General features: G+C 40.3%; 1 protein-coding gene across 4 annotated transcripts in view; it reads left to right on the top strand.

The window, feature by feature from the left end:
• Nucleotides 1-16,943, top strand: part of HIVEP3 (HIVEP zinc finger 3) — a 204,740-nt gene that overhangs the window by 144,280 nt on the left and 43,517 nt on the right. For all 4 annotated transcript variants that reach the window (XM_073616226.1, XM_073616227.1, XM_073616228.1 and 1 more), the window contains 2 exons: nucleotides 1,974-7,228; nucleotides 8,977-9,107. In XM_073616226.1, coding sequence (XP_073472327.1) covers nucleotides 2,402-7,228; nucleotides 8,977-9,107 — 4,958 coding nt within the window. In that variant the 5' untranslated portion in view covers nucleotides 1,974-2,401. The remainder of the gene's footprint in view (nucleotides 1-1,973; nucleotides 7,229-8,976; nucleotides 9,108-16,943) is intronic.

Here is a 16,943-nt window from a genome sequence, read left to right as displayed (position 1 = left end):
GATTGCAACCATATGATCGGGATCCACCCAGAAGCCTGGACTAACAGCTGGCTGAGCAAAACTCAGATGAGAGCTTTTTGTTGGAAAATGTGACCATGTGTATGCTCCATCGGTCTTTTGCTGACGGAATTCCAGCCAGCAAAAGATTGAGAGCATGTTCTCTATTTTTCGGTCGGGAAAAGTTCCTATCTGAAAATGCGTTCGTCTGTATGCAATTCGGACACGCAAAAAATCACGCATGCTCGGAAGCATTGAACTTCATTTTCTCGGCCCGTCGTAGTGTTGTACGTCACCGCGTTCTTGGCGGTTGAAAGTTCAGAGAACTTTTGTTTGACCGTGTGTATCCAAGGCAAGCTTGAGCAGAATTCCATGGAAAAACCATCCAAGTTTTTTCTGACGGAAATTCCGATCGTGTGTACGCGGCATTAGAGCTGGCGGGGACAGATGCAGCATCTGACCGCTGCATCCACCTAGGTAAGTATGATTTCTAAAAAAACAAAAAAACAAAAAAACTTCTCTTTTAATGTTTAAATAATATTTGTGAAATCTTTGAATATTTCTAAATATTGACATCTATATAGCTACCCTACCTCCCATTTATTACTTTTTGTGAATCCTAGTCTTGCAATACCGACTTTTGTGAGATGCATTCCTGCATAATTATGTATATAGAAATGCATGGAGTTCCAATTTTGTATTGTAACTTGTCTGGAAATATAACCTAATATGTATTGCAATCCTGAATTTCTTATTTATTGTTAACCAATAGATAGAATAGCTAGAATATGCATGCATTAAGGAAACTTTGAGTAAAATCCGAAGGACTTCTGACTTTACACTTTTTACATTTAATTGACTTTGAAAGCGTTTCATAGGCCAGTATAACTATATAGGAGCTGGCACTTTCAGAGACAGCAGTGGCCACCTTTTTGTATTTATAACATTCCTGATTGGCTTAGGCCGCCCATACAGTTTATATCTCGGCTGGCTCAGCAGGAACCGGATGAGATTCGAACCGTGCATGGGCAGGCTGAATGTACCAAGTTGATCGATCAACTTGGGTATAATCAGCATGCCGGGTTTTACTTGCGATAATCGCTAGTGGCTGCTATAGCTGCTAGCAATGATCACTGTCTTCTCCCAGCTCGGACGATTTCCCCCTGCAGTTCCCATGGTTGCAGGAAAGAAGTTTGCTCCGTGTACAGCTAGCCTTAGACATTTGCACCTAAACGCATTTTAAGAAAGGAGCACTGATGTTTAGCTTAAATGAAGTCTGTAGTGAAGATAAAGCATAAGCCTCTATTGAAATTGCCTATTTTCTAGCTACCGTGCTGATCCAGTGGCTTTAATACTTTCAGATGACCTGTGTGCATTAGGAGTTCAGACTTGTATGCTTATTTTGGGTTACTTAAAGTATTGAAGCCAAAAACAGGCAGGTAACTAGAATTTTCAGAGCAAGGTCAGCAATGAAAGAATAAAAATTTGTCTCTGTACAGATTTCTTATAGCAACACATTTGTCCAGATTTAACTATGGAAACTGCTGACTTGTTTTTGGATTCTCATTCTAGGGTGTTGACACCAGAATGAGCATTTGTATACGAGATGCCTGTACACCTTTATATGCACATACTTGTTCCAAGTCCATCCTGTACCAAGGAATAAAGCCATAATTAGGATGGCAAACCCAAAAGTCTGAATTTTCAAAAACAAATCAGCAGCTACATTATCTCTGTCCTACAGATTTATTTTAAAGTACGTCTGTACAATTCTGGTCTTGTGACCTGTGATGTACTGTAGAAAAAACTACTATATTATACTACTTTTGACTGTTCACTGGCAATGGGTTCCACTGATTTTACTGTTACCAATCTTACAAATGGTTATTTAATAGCATCTCATTAGGTTTCTGTTTTTATATAGGTGCCATTATTTTAAAATTAACCATTGTTGAATGTATTTCTTTCTTTTCCAGGTCAATGGTACTACCACCAGCTTCATTGAACACCTACTTCAAGAAATATTTTGAGTTTCCAAACCTTCAGTGAACTTTAAAACCTCTACCAGTGGAGTACAACTCGTAGCTATAAACAATGTCAAGAGCCAAACCTTACAGTGAATTGACTGGAACAGTATTTGTGCTGTTATTTTTTACTTCTGTACTCTCATTTATGTGACGGATCATGGATTACAAATATTGACATTGACATCTGAACTGTATTTTATTTCTTGTGGTACAAGTAGAGACTTTTGTGGCCAAAAAGCTTAAATCAGTTTCCTGTTTGTAAGGGTTGGCCCTCAAAGGTTGCAATGCAGATGCTTGTAATATTTTACCATGGTTGTTAGGTATTGCCTTTCCCCTGGACTTTGCAAAAATAGCACAGGGAGTCTCTGGTGTAGGTGATGGAGCCAGAGAAAGGCCAGAAGAGCACAAGGAAGTCGGAGGAAGGTGTGAGGAAAAGGCCAAGCAAAGGAGAGGTGGTTCAAGGCACAGAAACTCCGACAGAGGATTATCCAGGTTGTAGTCGGGAAGATCACGTTTCACACCAACGTTTCCCAAGTTCCCTAAAGATAGCGAGAGAAGGACCTCCTAGGAGAGTGGGAAGGCCGTGCAAACCCAAAGTTCCACTTCTTGAGCAACTTCACGTTTCTAAGTCACAAAATTTTTCACCAGCATTCATGGCCCCCCGCATAGATCAAGAGCATGGCCTTGAAGGGTCAGCATGGCAAGTTGTAGATCCAGTACAGTCAGGTCCGTCCAAGTCTTCTTCTGCACTACATGCCAGACTTTCACGTTTGGCAGAAGATCCTTCACAGAAAGCTTACGTCCAACGGCCAACTCAGGTTTCTGTAAAGCAAGTCGATGAACCTCATAAAAAAGAAAAGAAGCCCCAAAAGCCAGGAAAGTATATATGCCAATACTGCAGCAGACCATGTGCAAAACCAAGTGTTCTACAAAAACATATCAGATCTCATACTGGTGAGCGCCCATATCCCTGCATCCCTTGTGGATTTTCTTTCAAAACAAAAAGTAATCTTTATAAACACAGAAAGTCTCATGCTCACAGAATCAAAGCAGGGTTGGCTTCAGAAATTGGAACAGAGGCATATTCATCAAACTTAGAGATGGAGAGGCTTGGTGCAGAAGAAATTGATGAGCCGTCAGAAGGAGAAAGCACAGATTCAGAGAATGAGACAAGCACAATGTCAAACATAACAGAGCTGTCTCCACAGCAGAAGCATCATTTGCCATCATCTGAGTCCCAAGGAATGTCAAAACATCATAGTACACGTCAGGAACTTTTCTCTTTGTCACAACAAAATGTGCCCCATGCATTTGAGGAGAGTGTAGCATTTAAAGATCCTTCACCTGAACTCCTGCTAAAGTCAGAGGATACCCACAGTATAAAACAAAAGCTAGCTCTCAGGTTAAGCGAGAGAAAAAAGGCCAGTGAGGAGCAGACATTTCTCAGTCCTGGAAGTAAAGGCAGTACAGAGTCTGGTTACTTTTCACGTTCTGAGAGTGCAGAACAGCAAATAAGTCCTCCCAATACAAATGCAAAGTCCTATGCTGAAATTATATTGGGTAAATGTGGAAGAATTGGGCAGAGAACTAACATTTTAGCAACACCCTCTCCTCTTCTGGGCACTGCTGAAGAAAAATCTAGTTCAATACCAATGTCTGTGCCTAGGACACAGGTAATTGAGCATATTACCAAGCTCATTACTATCAATGAGGCTGTAGTGGACACTAGCGAGATTGACAGTGTTAAACCAAGGAGAAGTTCACTGTCAAGGAGAAGCAGCATTGAGTCACCTAAAGCAGCTTTATATCGGGAAACTTTTCAGTTTGATGTCAAGTCTCCAGGATCTCTTCAGCTAGATTCTAAAATGCCATCTGAGAAGACGAAAGCTGAGCATTCCTTCACCACCTCCCATCAACCGTCCCACAGTGCCACAGAGACAGTGCCTCTTCTTCGAAGCCACTCTATGCCTTCTTCAGCCTGCACTATTAGCTCACCACATCCTTTCAGAGCTAGTTATTCATTTGATGACCGGATTGTGGACTCTGAAGCGCTAAGCCGCAGTCACATACTTAGTTCTCATCCTCGACTGCTAAAGAGACAACCAGCAATAGAGCTACCGTTAGGAATGGAGTACTCTTCAGAGGAAGGCAACACAACAAGTAAAGACACCTCTGAAAAAACAACTGATGATCTGGAAACAAAAGAAACTGAAGTTTCCAGGAAATCAAAGAAGGGGGGTAGAGTAAAGGGTTTGATCTATGAATGTAATATTTGTGGTGCTCGATACAAAAAAAAGGGTAATTATGAAACTCATAAGAAATATTATTGCTCTGAAATGCAGATATTAGAATCTCCAGTTATTGCATCAAGCAGTTCTGTTGAAACCGGAAAAGGACATCCAGAACACGAAGTATGGTCTCCGCTACCAAATTACAAATTAGGACCAAGTTTAGAAATGTCTACTTTGCGAAAAAGGCGAAAAGAGAAAAGTCTTGGTGATGATGAAGAGCCCCAGTCAGCTGAATGGTCTGAGTTTCAAACATCTTCTATTTCCCTAGAATCCTGTTATGCTCCTCCTAATACATCTTTGAATTTGTCTAGTGATACAGTTAAGCAGTCCACCAGTAGAAGTGAAACTGCACCAAAGTCTGATATTCATGCACTAACCTTTGAAAGTAAAGAGAAATCTACAATTTCAAAAGAAATTTCTGTAATTCAGCACACTAGCTCTTTTGAAAAATCCGAGTCTATGGAAAAGAAGAGTAGTTTTGACGAGGAAGATGCACCTTATCGTACTGTAGGACAACATCCTCACTCATCTCATACCTTGCAGCCTAAGTTAGTCAGGCAGCATAATATTCAAGTGCCAGAAATTTTAGTCACTGAAGAACCAGATAAGCCAGAGGTTGAACCTGAAGATCCTCCCAAGGAGCCAGAGAAGGTTGAAGAATTTCAGTGGCCCCAAAGAAGTCAAACTCTTGCACAGCTTCCTGCTGAGAAACTCCCACCAAAAAAAAAGAGGCTGCGCTTAGCAGAAATGGCACAGTCTTCTGGAGACTCTAGTTTTGAATCCACAACGCTCACTCGAAGCCCTAGTCAAGACAGCAGTATTTCGCATGCATCCAGTCATTCTGTTTCATTTGACCGAGAAGAGGGCTCCAAACCAGAAACATCAGGTCAACAGCCAGAAGCTACTGCCAAATCAATTGGACATTATATGCTCACTGTTCCTTCTCACCATCACCAAGCAAGAGAAATGAGAAGGTCTGCATCTGAACAAACACCAAATATATGTCATACATTGCAGGTTTCAGAGAACAGAAGCAAATCGTTTGATTATGGTAATTTAACATCCTCCACAGCAACATCAATGCTAACAGCTCAGGAGAGGAGGAAATGCTTTTCTATTCGACAGACATCTCTAAGTAGACATGTGGAACTTGAACCAGAATTAAGCCTCAGAGACTGGAAAGAACCCGAACAGCCCTATTCTTCAAGCCACATACCTGGAAAACTCTGTTTCGAGCAGTCTTCTGTTACATCCCCAGCAGAGCAACAGCAGCATAGTCCTTCTTCCTCCCATCCAAAGCAGAAATCAAGGACAGCTCAAACTTTGACTGATGAAGTTAAAAAGAGGCAACCGGTATCTCTCTTCCCAATACAGCCACTACTGCAGTTGTCTGAACATGCTTCAGAACTATTATCTTCTCAAGCTACAAGTAGTATTTCTGCTCCGTTTTCGTTGGGGCCAATTTCGCCATCTGTGTTTCACACTCCCCCACTTTCTTTACAGCAATCTCTCCTGCACCCAGACCATCTTTCATTGCCTCAGCAGTTAACATTGCATGCCATGGACATACCTTTCAGGCAGCATTCTCCATATTTACATTCTTCCTACCCAGTGTCTTTACCTTTTCTCCCCACATTCCTTATGCCAGTACATTCCCAGTTTGCTCTAGCATTGCCTGCACAAGCTAGTGAACGCTATTCACAAATCATACCACAAGTTTCTCCTCCTTTGGGTGCATCTAGCCATTCTTCTGGTCAAGATTATTTTGCGGAAAATGTTGGCACACCCTCTCATAGTCCATTGCCTTTGGAATCTACTGCCCAAGTGATCCCTGCATGCCCTGATCCTGCTGTATCAGTTGTTGTTCCTGTCAGAGTTCAGACACACATGCCTTCATATGGTAATGCTATGTACACTACACTCTCACAAATTCTTGTTACACAGTCACATCGCACTCCATCCTCCATTGTCATACAGAAAATAAATGATGGACGTTCCAAGGGATACAGCTTTGACTTGTCTGATATCTTACCAAAAGAACAGAGCTCCATTGATGAAATACCTTTTCTACATGTGCCATTTCCAAAGACAGAAACAAGCAAATACATACCACTTACTTCTTCTGTTGAAGGTGTTTTAGGTTTTGATGGAACCTCATCTTCTGTTGGCGGTAGTAAACGTATGTTATCACCTGCTGGAAGCTTAGAACTTACAATGGAGACCCAGCAGCAGAAAAGAGTAAAAGAGGAAGAAGACACAGAAGAAAAATATGAAAAAGCTACAATAAAATCACACTCCATTTTGGAAGGAAGCAGAACCTCAAATATTGCCACTGCTACGCAGTCACGAAGCAGGTTAGAGTTGTCAGCACCTGAACCTACAGCTGTCTGTGAGCAGCTGTTGGGGTTAGATAGAAAAAAAACCCAATTGCCCCCATCTCCTGTGCATCCACCGTACAGTAAATCACCAGAGAAGCACCAAAGCCAAGATGATAGCTTAAGGGTTAAGGTGGAAAAGGATGATAAAGATCTGTTCACTCCGATCTCATCCATTAGACCAACTGCATCTCAAACACCTGTCAGCATCCATTTGACAGTCTCTCATGAAGAAGCAGAGGCTAAAAATCTGCAAGTCTTTCCAACTCTTCACACAACCACAAATGTCAGCTGGTGCTACTTGAATTATGTCAAGCCAAATCACACTCAACAAAGTGACCGAACAACATCTGTATATTCTAGCTGGTGCATAAGTTTATACAACCCAAATCTTCCTGGAGTTTCCACCAGGGTGGCGCTATCTCTACTGAGATCAAAACAGAAAATGAGTTCTGAGATTTACACCACTGCCGATGCTGCTCAAGCAGATTCAAGCCTTTTGGTACCCTCCAAGACCCAGAAACCGAAAATGACAGAGGTAGGAACTGTTTTTTGCCTTTCTTCCTTCTTCTTCTTTTTTTTTTTTTTTTTTTTTTTCCCTCCAAACCTAAATGTCAATGCTTTTAAACATAGGCACAGGTTAGTAATCTATGTTGGAGGGGAGAATTTTATTGCAGATTGGCAGATCCTCCCCTTCATCAGAGATTGTGTGGTTAATTGCCTAGGCTTTTATCACAACCATGGCTCCTGGAAAGTAATATATCCTTTCATTAAATAGAGGTCTGCTGTAACTAGAAGCAAGTTTTTACCTTTTCTTACAGTACCAACCAGTTTTGTATGTACTTTGTTCATTCAGTACATAACATAAGTTAAATACATGTTCTTTCTTCATTCAAGTTCCATTAACCATTATTAAAATCCTCAGTGCTCAGCGTTTTTTGCATCCTTGTGCATGAGACCAGATATTGAAATTTTATGAATCTTATTTTTTTAATTAAGTTTTTACATCTTTTGCCAAATCTTGCTGTTTTAGAGTGAGTATTCAAATGTAATGGAAATCCACAAGTAAACATTAATAGTTGCGGGAAAAGTGTTTTACATTTGTTTCCAATGGGAGTGCATTAGGTTCTTCACTAATTAGTTCTAGTTATACTAAAAAGTACCTTTTAAGAAAAGCTCCTTTCAATACGCTTTAATTTTTTTTTTTTTTTTTTTTTTTAACAGCGCCTTCATTGTTTTATGAAAGACCTCACTTGGCAATGGTCGCAAAAAAATTAAGATTCATATTTTTGAGCCAAAGTGGTTAACTTGTTAGCAATCCTATTTTGAGTCTGTGGCCCCAACTAAAGACCTCTTCGGTTGATCGGTATTGTGCTGTATTTCTTTTTGTTGGGCTGGAAATATTAACATCCAACTTTTTACATAGCCAACCGCAGAAGTTGTGGTAACCACAAGATGTTATATGTAAATAGCAAAACTAGTGAATATGATCTTTTCCCAAGTGTTCACCACACTAATGGGTCTCTAGAGACACCTCATCCTTGGGCTGCAATTCTCCAGCAGTTGCTATTTGTGGGAAGAGACCAACTAGAGAAACAGATATTTCCTTAGTTCTGGGAAGGACTGTCCCAACATTCTGCTTTGAAGAAACGTTCTCAGTTGGTGGTCCCTCTCATGGTATATTAAAAAAAAAAAGAAAAAACAGCTATAGTAGATTTGAAATATTTGTATTGGTATTAGGAGCACTTAGGGTTGTCATTTTATAGCAGTACGCTCAGAGGTACCTGAAGCAGCTGTCCTTGCCTTCTCTACACCCAATAGTTGGGCTGTTCTGATTAGGAAATCTGACACTTCTGGTTAGTGTTAGTGCTTGACCACTCCCTCCTGCCCCTCACTTTTCTTTTGGCCTATCAATATAATGGGTTGCTTCATGGCCAACAGGAATGTGCACAAGGGGACACACAAGCTCTGCCACTACCAGGAAGTGCTGAAGCTTTGCCCAAACATTCCCGCATTTGGCAATACAGAGGTAAATTAAAATTATGTGACATTAAACGCCCTTCAGTAGTATGTTTATGAATTGAGGAGTGGACATGGAAAATGAAAAACAAAGTAATGAGAATAAACAGTGCCTCTTTTGGTAAAGTTATACAAATGCTGCACACTGGATTATTAAACTCCTTTAAGCATTTTTGATTGTTTGTTTCTGAATCCCAGTTTCTTTTGTTTTGTTTTTTTTTTTGTTTGTTTTTTTATTTCCTTGAATTGTTATGGGATGACAAGCAGACTCATCAGCCTGTTCAGGTATTTAAGGAGACATCAAGGACTGTCGAAGAAGAAAAGAGAGTGAAATCTGAAGATTCTGGGACATCTGTTAAGCGAGGAGAACCCTCCCGTGTACGAATCTTCGAAGGAGGGTGAGTTAATTAACCATTCATAATTTATCTCCCGTTTTAGCTGATGTTGAATGTTGTGGTTTAATTTTACTAGTACTGGCCAACTTTTTCGTTGGCATTTTATTTCTTTATTGCTAAGATAAATGGAGATTGCAGTAAAAAACCAACAGACATTCTAACGCCTTCATAATCCAGAACTAGAAAATGTTTGGCTTAACCTACACAATAACTGTTCAGTTCAATTTTACATTAATTGTTTTATCTCCACTTCGAATGGTTCTATTTTTTTTTTTTTTTTTTGCATCCCTCACATTTTAATAGGGACAAAGTAAAAGCATAGGCCACAGGATACCCCTCCTGTTGGTCTTCTTACATAAGTTGCAATATAAATACTTTTTTATATAGTTATAGAACTTTTTTTCATTGGTTTTTCTGTGCAGTTATGTGACCACAAAGCTCTGGCTCATCTGTGCAGTGACTTCCAGAGCAGTGATATCACCTGTTAACATCCACTGCTTTAGGTGTGGTTGGAGGATTAAAGCATTCTCTCCCACCAGCAGCACATTACACAGTTTTGTGGTCAGGTGAGCCCTCAGAAAAAAACAAGGGAAAAAAGATATTTAAATTGTAATTTATGCTTAAATGTATGAGGGGCCAGTGAGGAGGCAGCATTTGAAAGGTGGAGTATAGCTTTAAACTTCTGTTTCAACGTAAACATACCATGAGAGAATTACGGGGTCTGCCTTTGCGACCTTCTAAAATACTAAATTATCATGGTGTCCTGCTGTCACACTGGTTTTAATATTTTACAGACCTGTGTTGGTCAAAATCAGAAGTCTGATGTTATCTGCATGCCTGTTCTGAGTCAGAGATTCAATGAATTTAAGCCAGAGGGCCAGCATTACAGCCCCATAACTTGCATTTTCAGCAGTGCTGACCAATGAAAGCCTCTGTGTTTCTTTAATAACCTTTTATTTTAAATGTAAAAATACTTCAGCGCCTCCAGTTATCCACTCCTATATTGACTAACTTTATTACATTTAAGCAGGTCTCATTAGGCTCGGGTCACACTGCTGCTACATGGGATCCGACTTGTGAGACCCCAAGTCACATGACATGTCAAATTTAAGGTATCCCTATGAGAACCGTCGTAACTGATAATCGCTCTGATGTTTGATGGTAGAAAAGGTTCCTGCACTACTTTGGTTCGACTTGGGTGCGATTTCAGCCCATGTACAGGCTCCTAAATAGCATCCAAGTCAGAAGGAAGGAAGTCATGGGCAAAATCATACAACTTTGCTGTCACAGCAGTGTAGTGAACCCTGCCTTATTGCAGAGATCCCTTTTGTAAAAAATGTTTGATATAGAGATATATTTATTATTATTAATTAGTCCAAAGTTTGATGTGGATCGTTAGCTTTTCTGCCAAACAATGCACCTAGCACTGTAAAATCCTACCCCTGTTATTAACTATGGGAAAGATTGTAGAAATAGCAGTGTAGAAATATAGTAGTGATTATTCTCACCAATCCAATCTATGCAATGTCCCATTTACAAGATATACAAAATGTGAAGTGTAAATGTGACACATCGTTAACGCATCAGAGGCAGGATTAAAAACCCTTCTCGATTACGTTTTCTGGAGACGTTTTGGAGCTGTAAAAATGTCAACTGCTCCTAAACTCCTGTTATCTCTTGTGAACATCAAGTTTCAATGTTTTTTTATTTTATTTGGGAGTTAACCTTTGCAGATGGGAGTGTTAAGTGAAAAAATGCCACGTTTTTCCAGCTAAAACGCTGACGTTTTTTCTGATCCTAGTGTGCATGGAGCCTTACATGTCTTGAGGATTTACCTGCTTTAGTTGCTGGCAGAAACTCAGGCACAGATATCTTAAGCATTTTAGGGACTGAATTAGTAAGAGCATGTGTCAAAGGCTTTGGGCTTGTGTTAATGACATCAGTTTGGGACGTTAATAATTCAGAGTTCCTTGATAAGTGCCCTGACCTTCAGTTTACCTACTTCTGACTTGAATTCAACTTGCATCAAGCAGGTTTTGCATTCTCAAAAACTTGTTTGGAAATGCGGAACCTATCTGATGCGAACAAAAGCCAGTTGGCATAGGCTATAAAAATTTTCAGCATCTACGAAAATTAGTTTTGGGTGAACTTGTCCTATGAAAGCAGTTATGTGAATGTCCCAAAATCATGATGTGAAGTGAATGTTTATTTAAAGACAAGTGATTGAACTTAAACAGCTACTGCATATAGATAGAATGTATTTTCATTATGTTCTGCTATATCGACTTGAACGTTCAGCACAGACCTCCTGTTACTCTTTCACTGCCAGCCCACCCCCTGTGGTAAGGAAGGAATGATTTCTGCCCTTTCCAGCCCTACACTCCAGGCTCGGATATTGTAGGAAACAAAGCTTTTAGGAAGAATTTTGTCACAGAATTAGTGTGGGCATAATGCATTTCAGTCACTATATAGATTTGTTGGATCTATGCATACCCTTGTGTATATACTAAATATCAATGTCTTTCTTCATTAATACATTTTTAAACTGCGTGTTATGTAGAATATTTTCCTTCCTTGGTACTATATTATTACTATTACACTTTATATAAAGTAGAATGCCAGAGATTCCCCCCCCCCCCCACTCTGGATAGAAGGAGGAAGGGCTATAATATCTGTGAGGTTTTAATTTTAGTTTTTGTCCCCATTTGGGAGATGTATATGGAAAAGCCTCATATTTTTGTACCCCTTTAGGCTGATGGTAAATTCGAAAGCAGCAGTAAAAGTTGGTACCTTTTGTAGAAAACCAACAAGATGGATGCAAAGGCTTGCAAAATCTTCACTACCAAAAAGAAAAAAACATAGTTGCTAGCACTGACCAATGTTTTGGGGACACACAGGTAATTTTATAAAGCTTCCCATCACATCTATCTAGCTTGCTGATATCTGGATAAAGGAAAGTGAAGGCAAATCTTACCTGTGACCCCAGTGACCGTGAAGGACAGTGAAGAAAGTGAATCGATCCAAGGAGTACACAGGCCACAATAGGAGCTTGTTAGAGGTTCTAGTCTAAACTTTGGCAGATTGAGACTTAGGGTCACGTCTGGCAGTTTGGCTGTCCCTTGATGCCACTAGTCCAGACATAGACAAATTGAGGCCTAGGGTCACATCTGGCACTTTGGCTGTCCCTTGATGCTACCACTGTCAGCATGCCTCCCTGAGCCTGTCAGTTTCAGGCACGCTGACAGATGTCCATGTGGAGAGCTGCAAGAACTGAAAGGAGAGAGTCTGAGGAGCTAATCAGTACAGCGGAGAGTCTTGGTTCTGGTGGGAGAATGTTGCCTAGGAGACATCCTGGTGCTCTCCTGCTACTCTGCTCCCCATCCAAGTTCTTCCTGTGTTAGCGCCTTAATGCTGCAAATCCCAGGAGCCTCTGCTTCACTCCAGGTCAGGATCTGCAAAATTCCTCACTGTACCGATCTCAGGCTCTCACCTTTTAGTCACAATGCTTTTCAGAGCATTTGATATGTGGTGAGGAGCAGTTATTTTGCCTCCTCACTGCCTAATTTAACAATATAATGCCTCACTACCACGCTGGAATTGCATGCCTTTGCGTGGTGTCATTTGTTAAACTCTGCAGCCCAAGTTAACAATGCCACGGCACTGTCCGGCTCTTATTTTACAGTTCAGGTAGGTGGCCAGGCAGTGGCCAACCGCCTATCTAAAAGAGACTTATTTCATGAGCAGTTGCACCTATTATTCCTAGCGCCAGGTGTTTGATTTGTGTATGTTTATGTACTAACGGACATTCCCAGGTCCAAAATGAATATTGAACAGAATTAAGTTTGGCTTTCCACAACAATTCTGTTTTTTCATGTGGCCCTAGGGAAAATTAATTACCCACCCCTGTTCTAGCCCTACCTTATTCTATCCAGAACCAGGAAAAAAAAATGTTCTGCTGTAATTTTTGTTCAACTTAAAAAAAAAAAAAAAAAAATCAAACATCAGCAATTAGTGTGATCATGATATCCTTAGCAGCCAGTCACACTTTAGCTTTCATTGCTGCGCTGAGCTGTTAAGCTGATCTGTGATTAGTTGTTATGGGTTACAACCCTTTATTTCTAATCTTCTGTCTCTGTTTAAAGAGCTTATGATATAGTGCAGCAGGGCTGGTAGTGAAAGTGTTAAGACATATCTGGTAATACTGCTGTCTCTTTATGCCCTTCATCAGCATTACCATTGCTCTGTCTCTGTTTCACATTATAAAATCTTTCTTTTTAACATGGCCCTTCTTTATAACCTGCAGTTCATCCTGTATTTCTAGACTGATTACCAACATTGAATTAGAGAGATCACCCTTTCTATCCCACTATCCTTTCTGCTGCTTCTCTGTTCTTATTTCTTGTGTTTTTTTTTTTTTTTTGTTTTTTTTCCTATCCTGTTTTACACCCTCCTCTTTCTGTTCCAGTGAGATGTAGAGGAGGCTGCATTCTGGAATCTTACATCATACAACCGCAGACAAATATTAAGTCAGACTGGATCTCTTTGCAATGATCTCACCACTATCCCTCCCCCACATACTCACCCACCAGAGAGCGTCTGCTCTCTGTCCTCAAGGTGATTGTTTCATATTAACAAGGCTGGCGTGAACACGTGCCCACACTCTCATGGATGCCAGATTTGATAGCTTTGAAGGGGCAAAGGATTTTATTTTTCTGAGAACATTTCAAATTGATGAAAAACATCCCTAACACAAGTCTGTAAATACAATATGTAGGCTGTAAAAGCCCCATGATTTTTCGGATATGTTATACAGTAGATACACTGCACATGCACATCCCTAAAATGATCTCTATTAATTATCCCACTGGTTGTTAGTCTTATGACTAATTATCCTTTTTTGTTTGAAGTCTTCCCCAGAACTGATTCACAATTTTTTTGACCTTTTCCCCAGGGCTCAACCATGATCCCTTGACCTCTTCCCCCAGATGTCATCTGCTGCCATCTTGACCACTTTCCTAGACCTGCTTTTCTGATATCCTACTTCCCAGGTACCCTAACTTCCTTTCCCCTACCTAACCCCACCTGCATAACTTCTATGTTCTGATGGTTATACAAAATAATTTAGGGTGGGGGAACATGTTTATGTTGGATTTGTATATTTATTTATGTATCGAATAACCATCTTGAAAACCACATCCATCACCATTTCCATCAAATTCAAAATATGTTTTCTTTGATCTTCTGTGTGCTTCCTAGAAATCATACACAGTATATTGTTTGGTAAAAATGTATTTAAAGCACACCTGTAAACCAGTGCTACTGAGGGGAGAGGAGGCTTAAAGGTGTTCCGGAAATATCATGTTTAATGGATACATGCATGTTTGATCTTCAAAAAATAAATGTACCCCCTCCCAGTCTTTTTATTCATCTTTTAAGAGTAAAAAAGTAGCAAGTTAGTGATTGAGTTTCCATAGAAACACAAGCACTGAGACATCCTCTTAAACGTGGCGCATGCCCTCTTCAGCCCTATTGGCTATAATGGATGTTTGCTTCTCCTGTCAACGTATAGGTTGGCAGAAATCGATTATAGCTTCAGGGCACGTGCCAGTTGATCATCTTTGCACATATGGAGATTATATATATATATATATATATGTGTGTGTGTGTTTAAATATACACTTGCTCAATACCCTTTAAAGTTCATATCCCTCTTGACCATTAAAAGTCCAATAACCCTATGCCTTCTTCACTTAACATTAAAGTGATTTTGTAAAAGGTTTTTTTTTTTTTAACAAATATGTCATACATGCTTGCTCTGTGCAATTGCACAGAGCAGCTTGGTCCTCCTCTTCTGGGGTCCCCTGCCAGAAATCTTGGCTGTGCCCCCATAGTAATCCTTCTCTTCTGGTGTCCCCCGTATGCATTCCTGGTTCCTCTCTGAGTACCCCGATAACTAGCTATGTGGACACTCGTGCAGACTTGATCTGTGTGTCTATTGCCACACGCGAAGGTGCTCCATCCCGCCATCTGCTCTCACCTCACAGGCTATAGTTGACAGGGGCCAATGGCTCTCACTGCTGACTCCATGTCCTTTGAGAGGTCAGATGCCAGCAGCAAAAAAAAAGAATTTGAACATTTGGAGGCTGAGAACATACTTTGAGTTAAAAATACATGCTTGAATATCATTTTTTAAACAAGTGTTTAATGTCACTTTAGCTCTCTGGTGCTTTTTCTTTAGACAATAATGAAGAAAACCAGAGCCACTTAAAAGCCTTGTCAGCCTTCTGCATCTCACCTGTGCACTGGGTTGTGCATTTTATTTTGGCTAATAAACTGACACTACTTTTACCACATTTCCCCGAAAATAAGACCGGGTCCTATATTAGTTTTGGCTAAAAAAAAAAAAAACACACTAGGGCTTATTTTCAGGGGGTGTCTTATTTATTTACGGTATGTACAAAAAAGTTCCTGTGTCCCCTGTCTTCACTCCCCTCTCCCCCTGTCAGCTCAGGAGTCAGCATTATGAAATTCTGTAATCTCAAAAAGAAACCTTTGTTAAAGTCCTTGTAAAATCATGTAATCCATTTAATAAAAAGATTATATAATGTGCAGTGTGTCTCCTTGTAACTATTAGTGCCGCTGGGAGCTCATGTGACCTGCTGGAGCTCTTCTTCCCTGCTCCAAATACTGCAGAGGGAGAAGCCGGAATCCCCCCTGATGTCAGCCCGCTCCGAGCACTGCAGTGGGAGGGGCTGCTGACGTCAGCTGGGAGAAGAGCTCCCGCGGGTCACATGAGCTTCCAGCAGTGCTGTAAATAAGGTATTTTCCACAATAAAGTTACTCAAGGAGACACACTGCACATTATATAATCTTTATTACAGAACGGATTACATGATTTTACAAGGAATTTAGCAAGGGCTTATTTTCGGGGTAGAGCTTATTGCAGCCATCCCAGAAACTCACGCTAGGTCTTATTTTCAGGGTAGGGCTTATTTTCTGAGAAAACCGGGTATGTAAGAAAGCCATAGTTTTCTTTTGCAAACTGGTGTTCTATGATGGTACAAAAAAGTTCTCTACATCAGATTCTTATTTTCATTGTGATCCTGCAAGATCTCCATCCTTCACCTATATAAAGGAAGGGTTTTCAGCCATTTGCAAATCCAGAGAGAAATTTTAAATAGTTTAATGTAGTTGACAAGCTTCTGTGATGGTACTAAATGGTCAGATTTAAAGGAAGGTTAAGTGCAGTAGTAAAGGAGCATACAAAAAAATAAGACACCCACTTTTATAAGGTGTGCCAATGTAGTACTAAATATGAGCCCTGCCTTCAACAGCCTGATATGGTGTGTTCAACTTGGTGTTGGTTCAGTTAGGTGCAGGTGGTTATTGGCAAAAGCTGACTCCACAGCCTCACTAAAACAACTAACAACAACTTGAATCTTTCTCACAAGGCAGGACAGACCATGTACTGATGATACTGTGTCCTCTGTAGCTTTATTTTCCAGTTCTTAGCTTACATACAGTATTGGAACGCCTGTTGCTGTTCTGCTCAATTATTATTGCTTAGGTATTGACTTCCTGTCTGGTACCACTAATCTGGCATTTCTACAGTAACCTCTTGGTTACCAAGATGATTTTCCTTACAGAACTTGCTACTCATTAAACACTGTCCTGTTTGTTCCATCACTGTCTGTCAAACCTATAGCCTGTAGAGTATGAAAATCCTGGAGATCGGATGTAGCTGACATGCTGCAATCACGACATCTGGCACTAACAATCATGTCGCTTAGATCCCACATCCTAACCTTTCCAGTAATTGGTGGAATAACAGCAGAAGAG

This window comes from Aquarana catesbeiana, linkage group LG02 (genome assembly GCF_042186555.1).
Source record: "Aquarana catesbeiana isolate 2022-GZ linkage group LG02, ASM4218655v1, whole genome shotgun sequence".
Classification (NCBI taxonomy): domain Eukaryota; kingdom Metazoa; phylum Chordata; class Amphibia; order Anura; family Ranidae; genus Aquarana; species Aquarana catesbeiana.
Note: the sequence above shows the minus strand (reverse complement) of the source record. Positions and strands in the feature narration are given on the sequence as shown.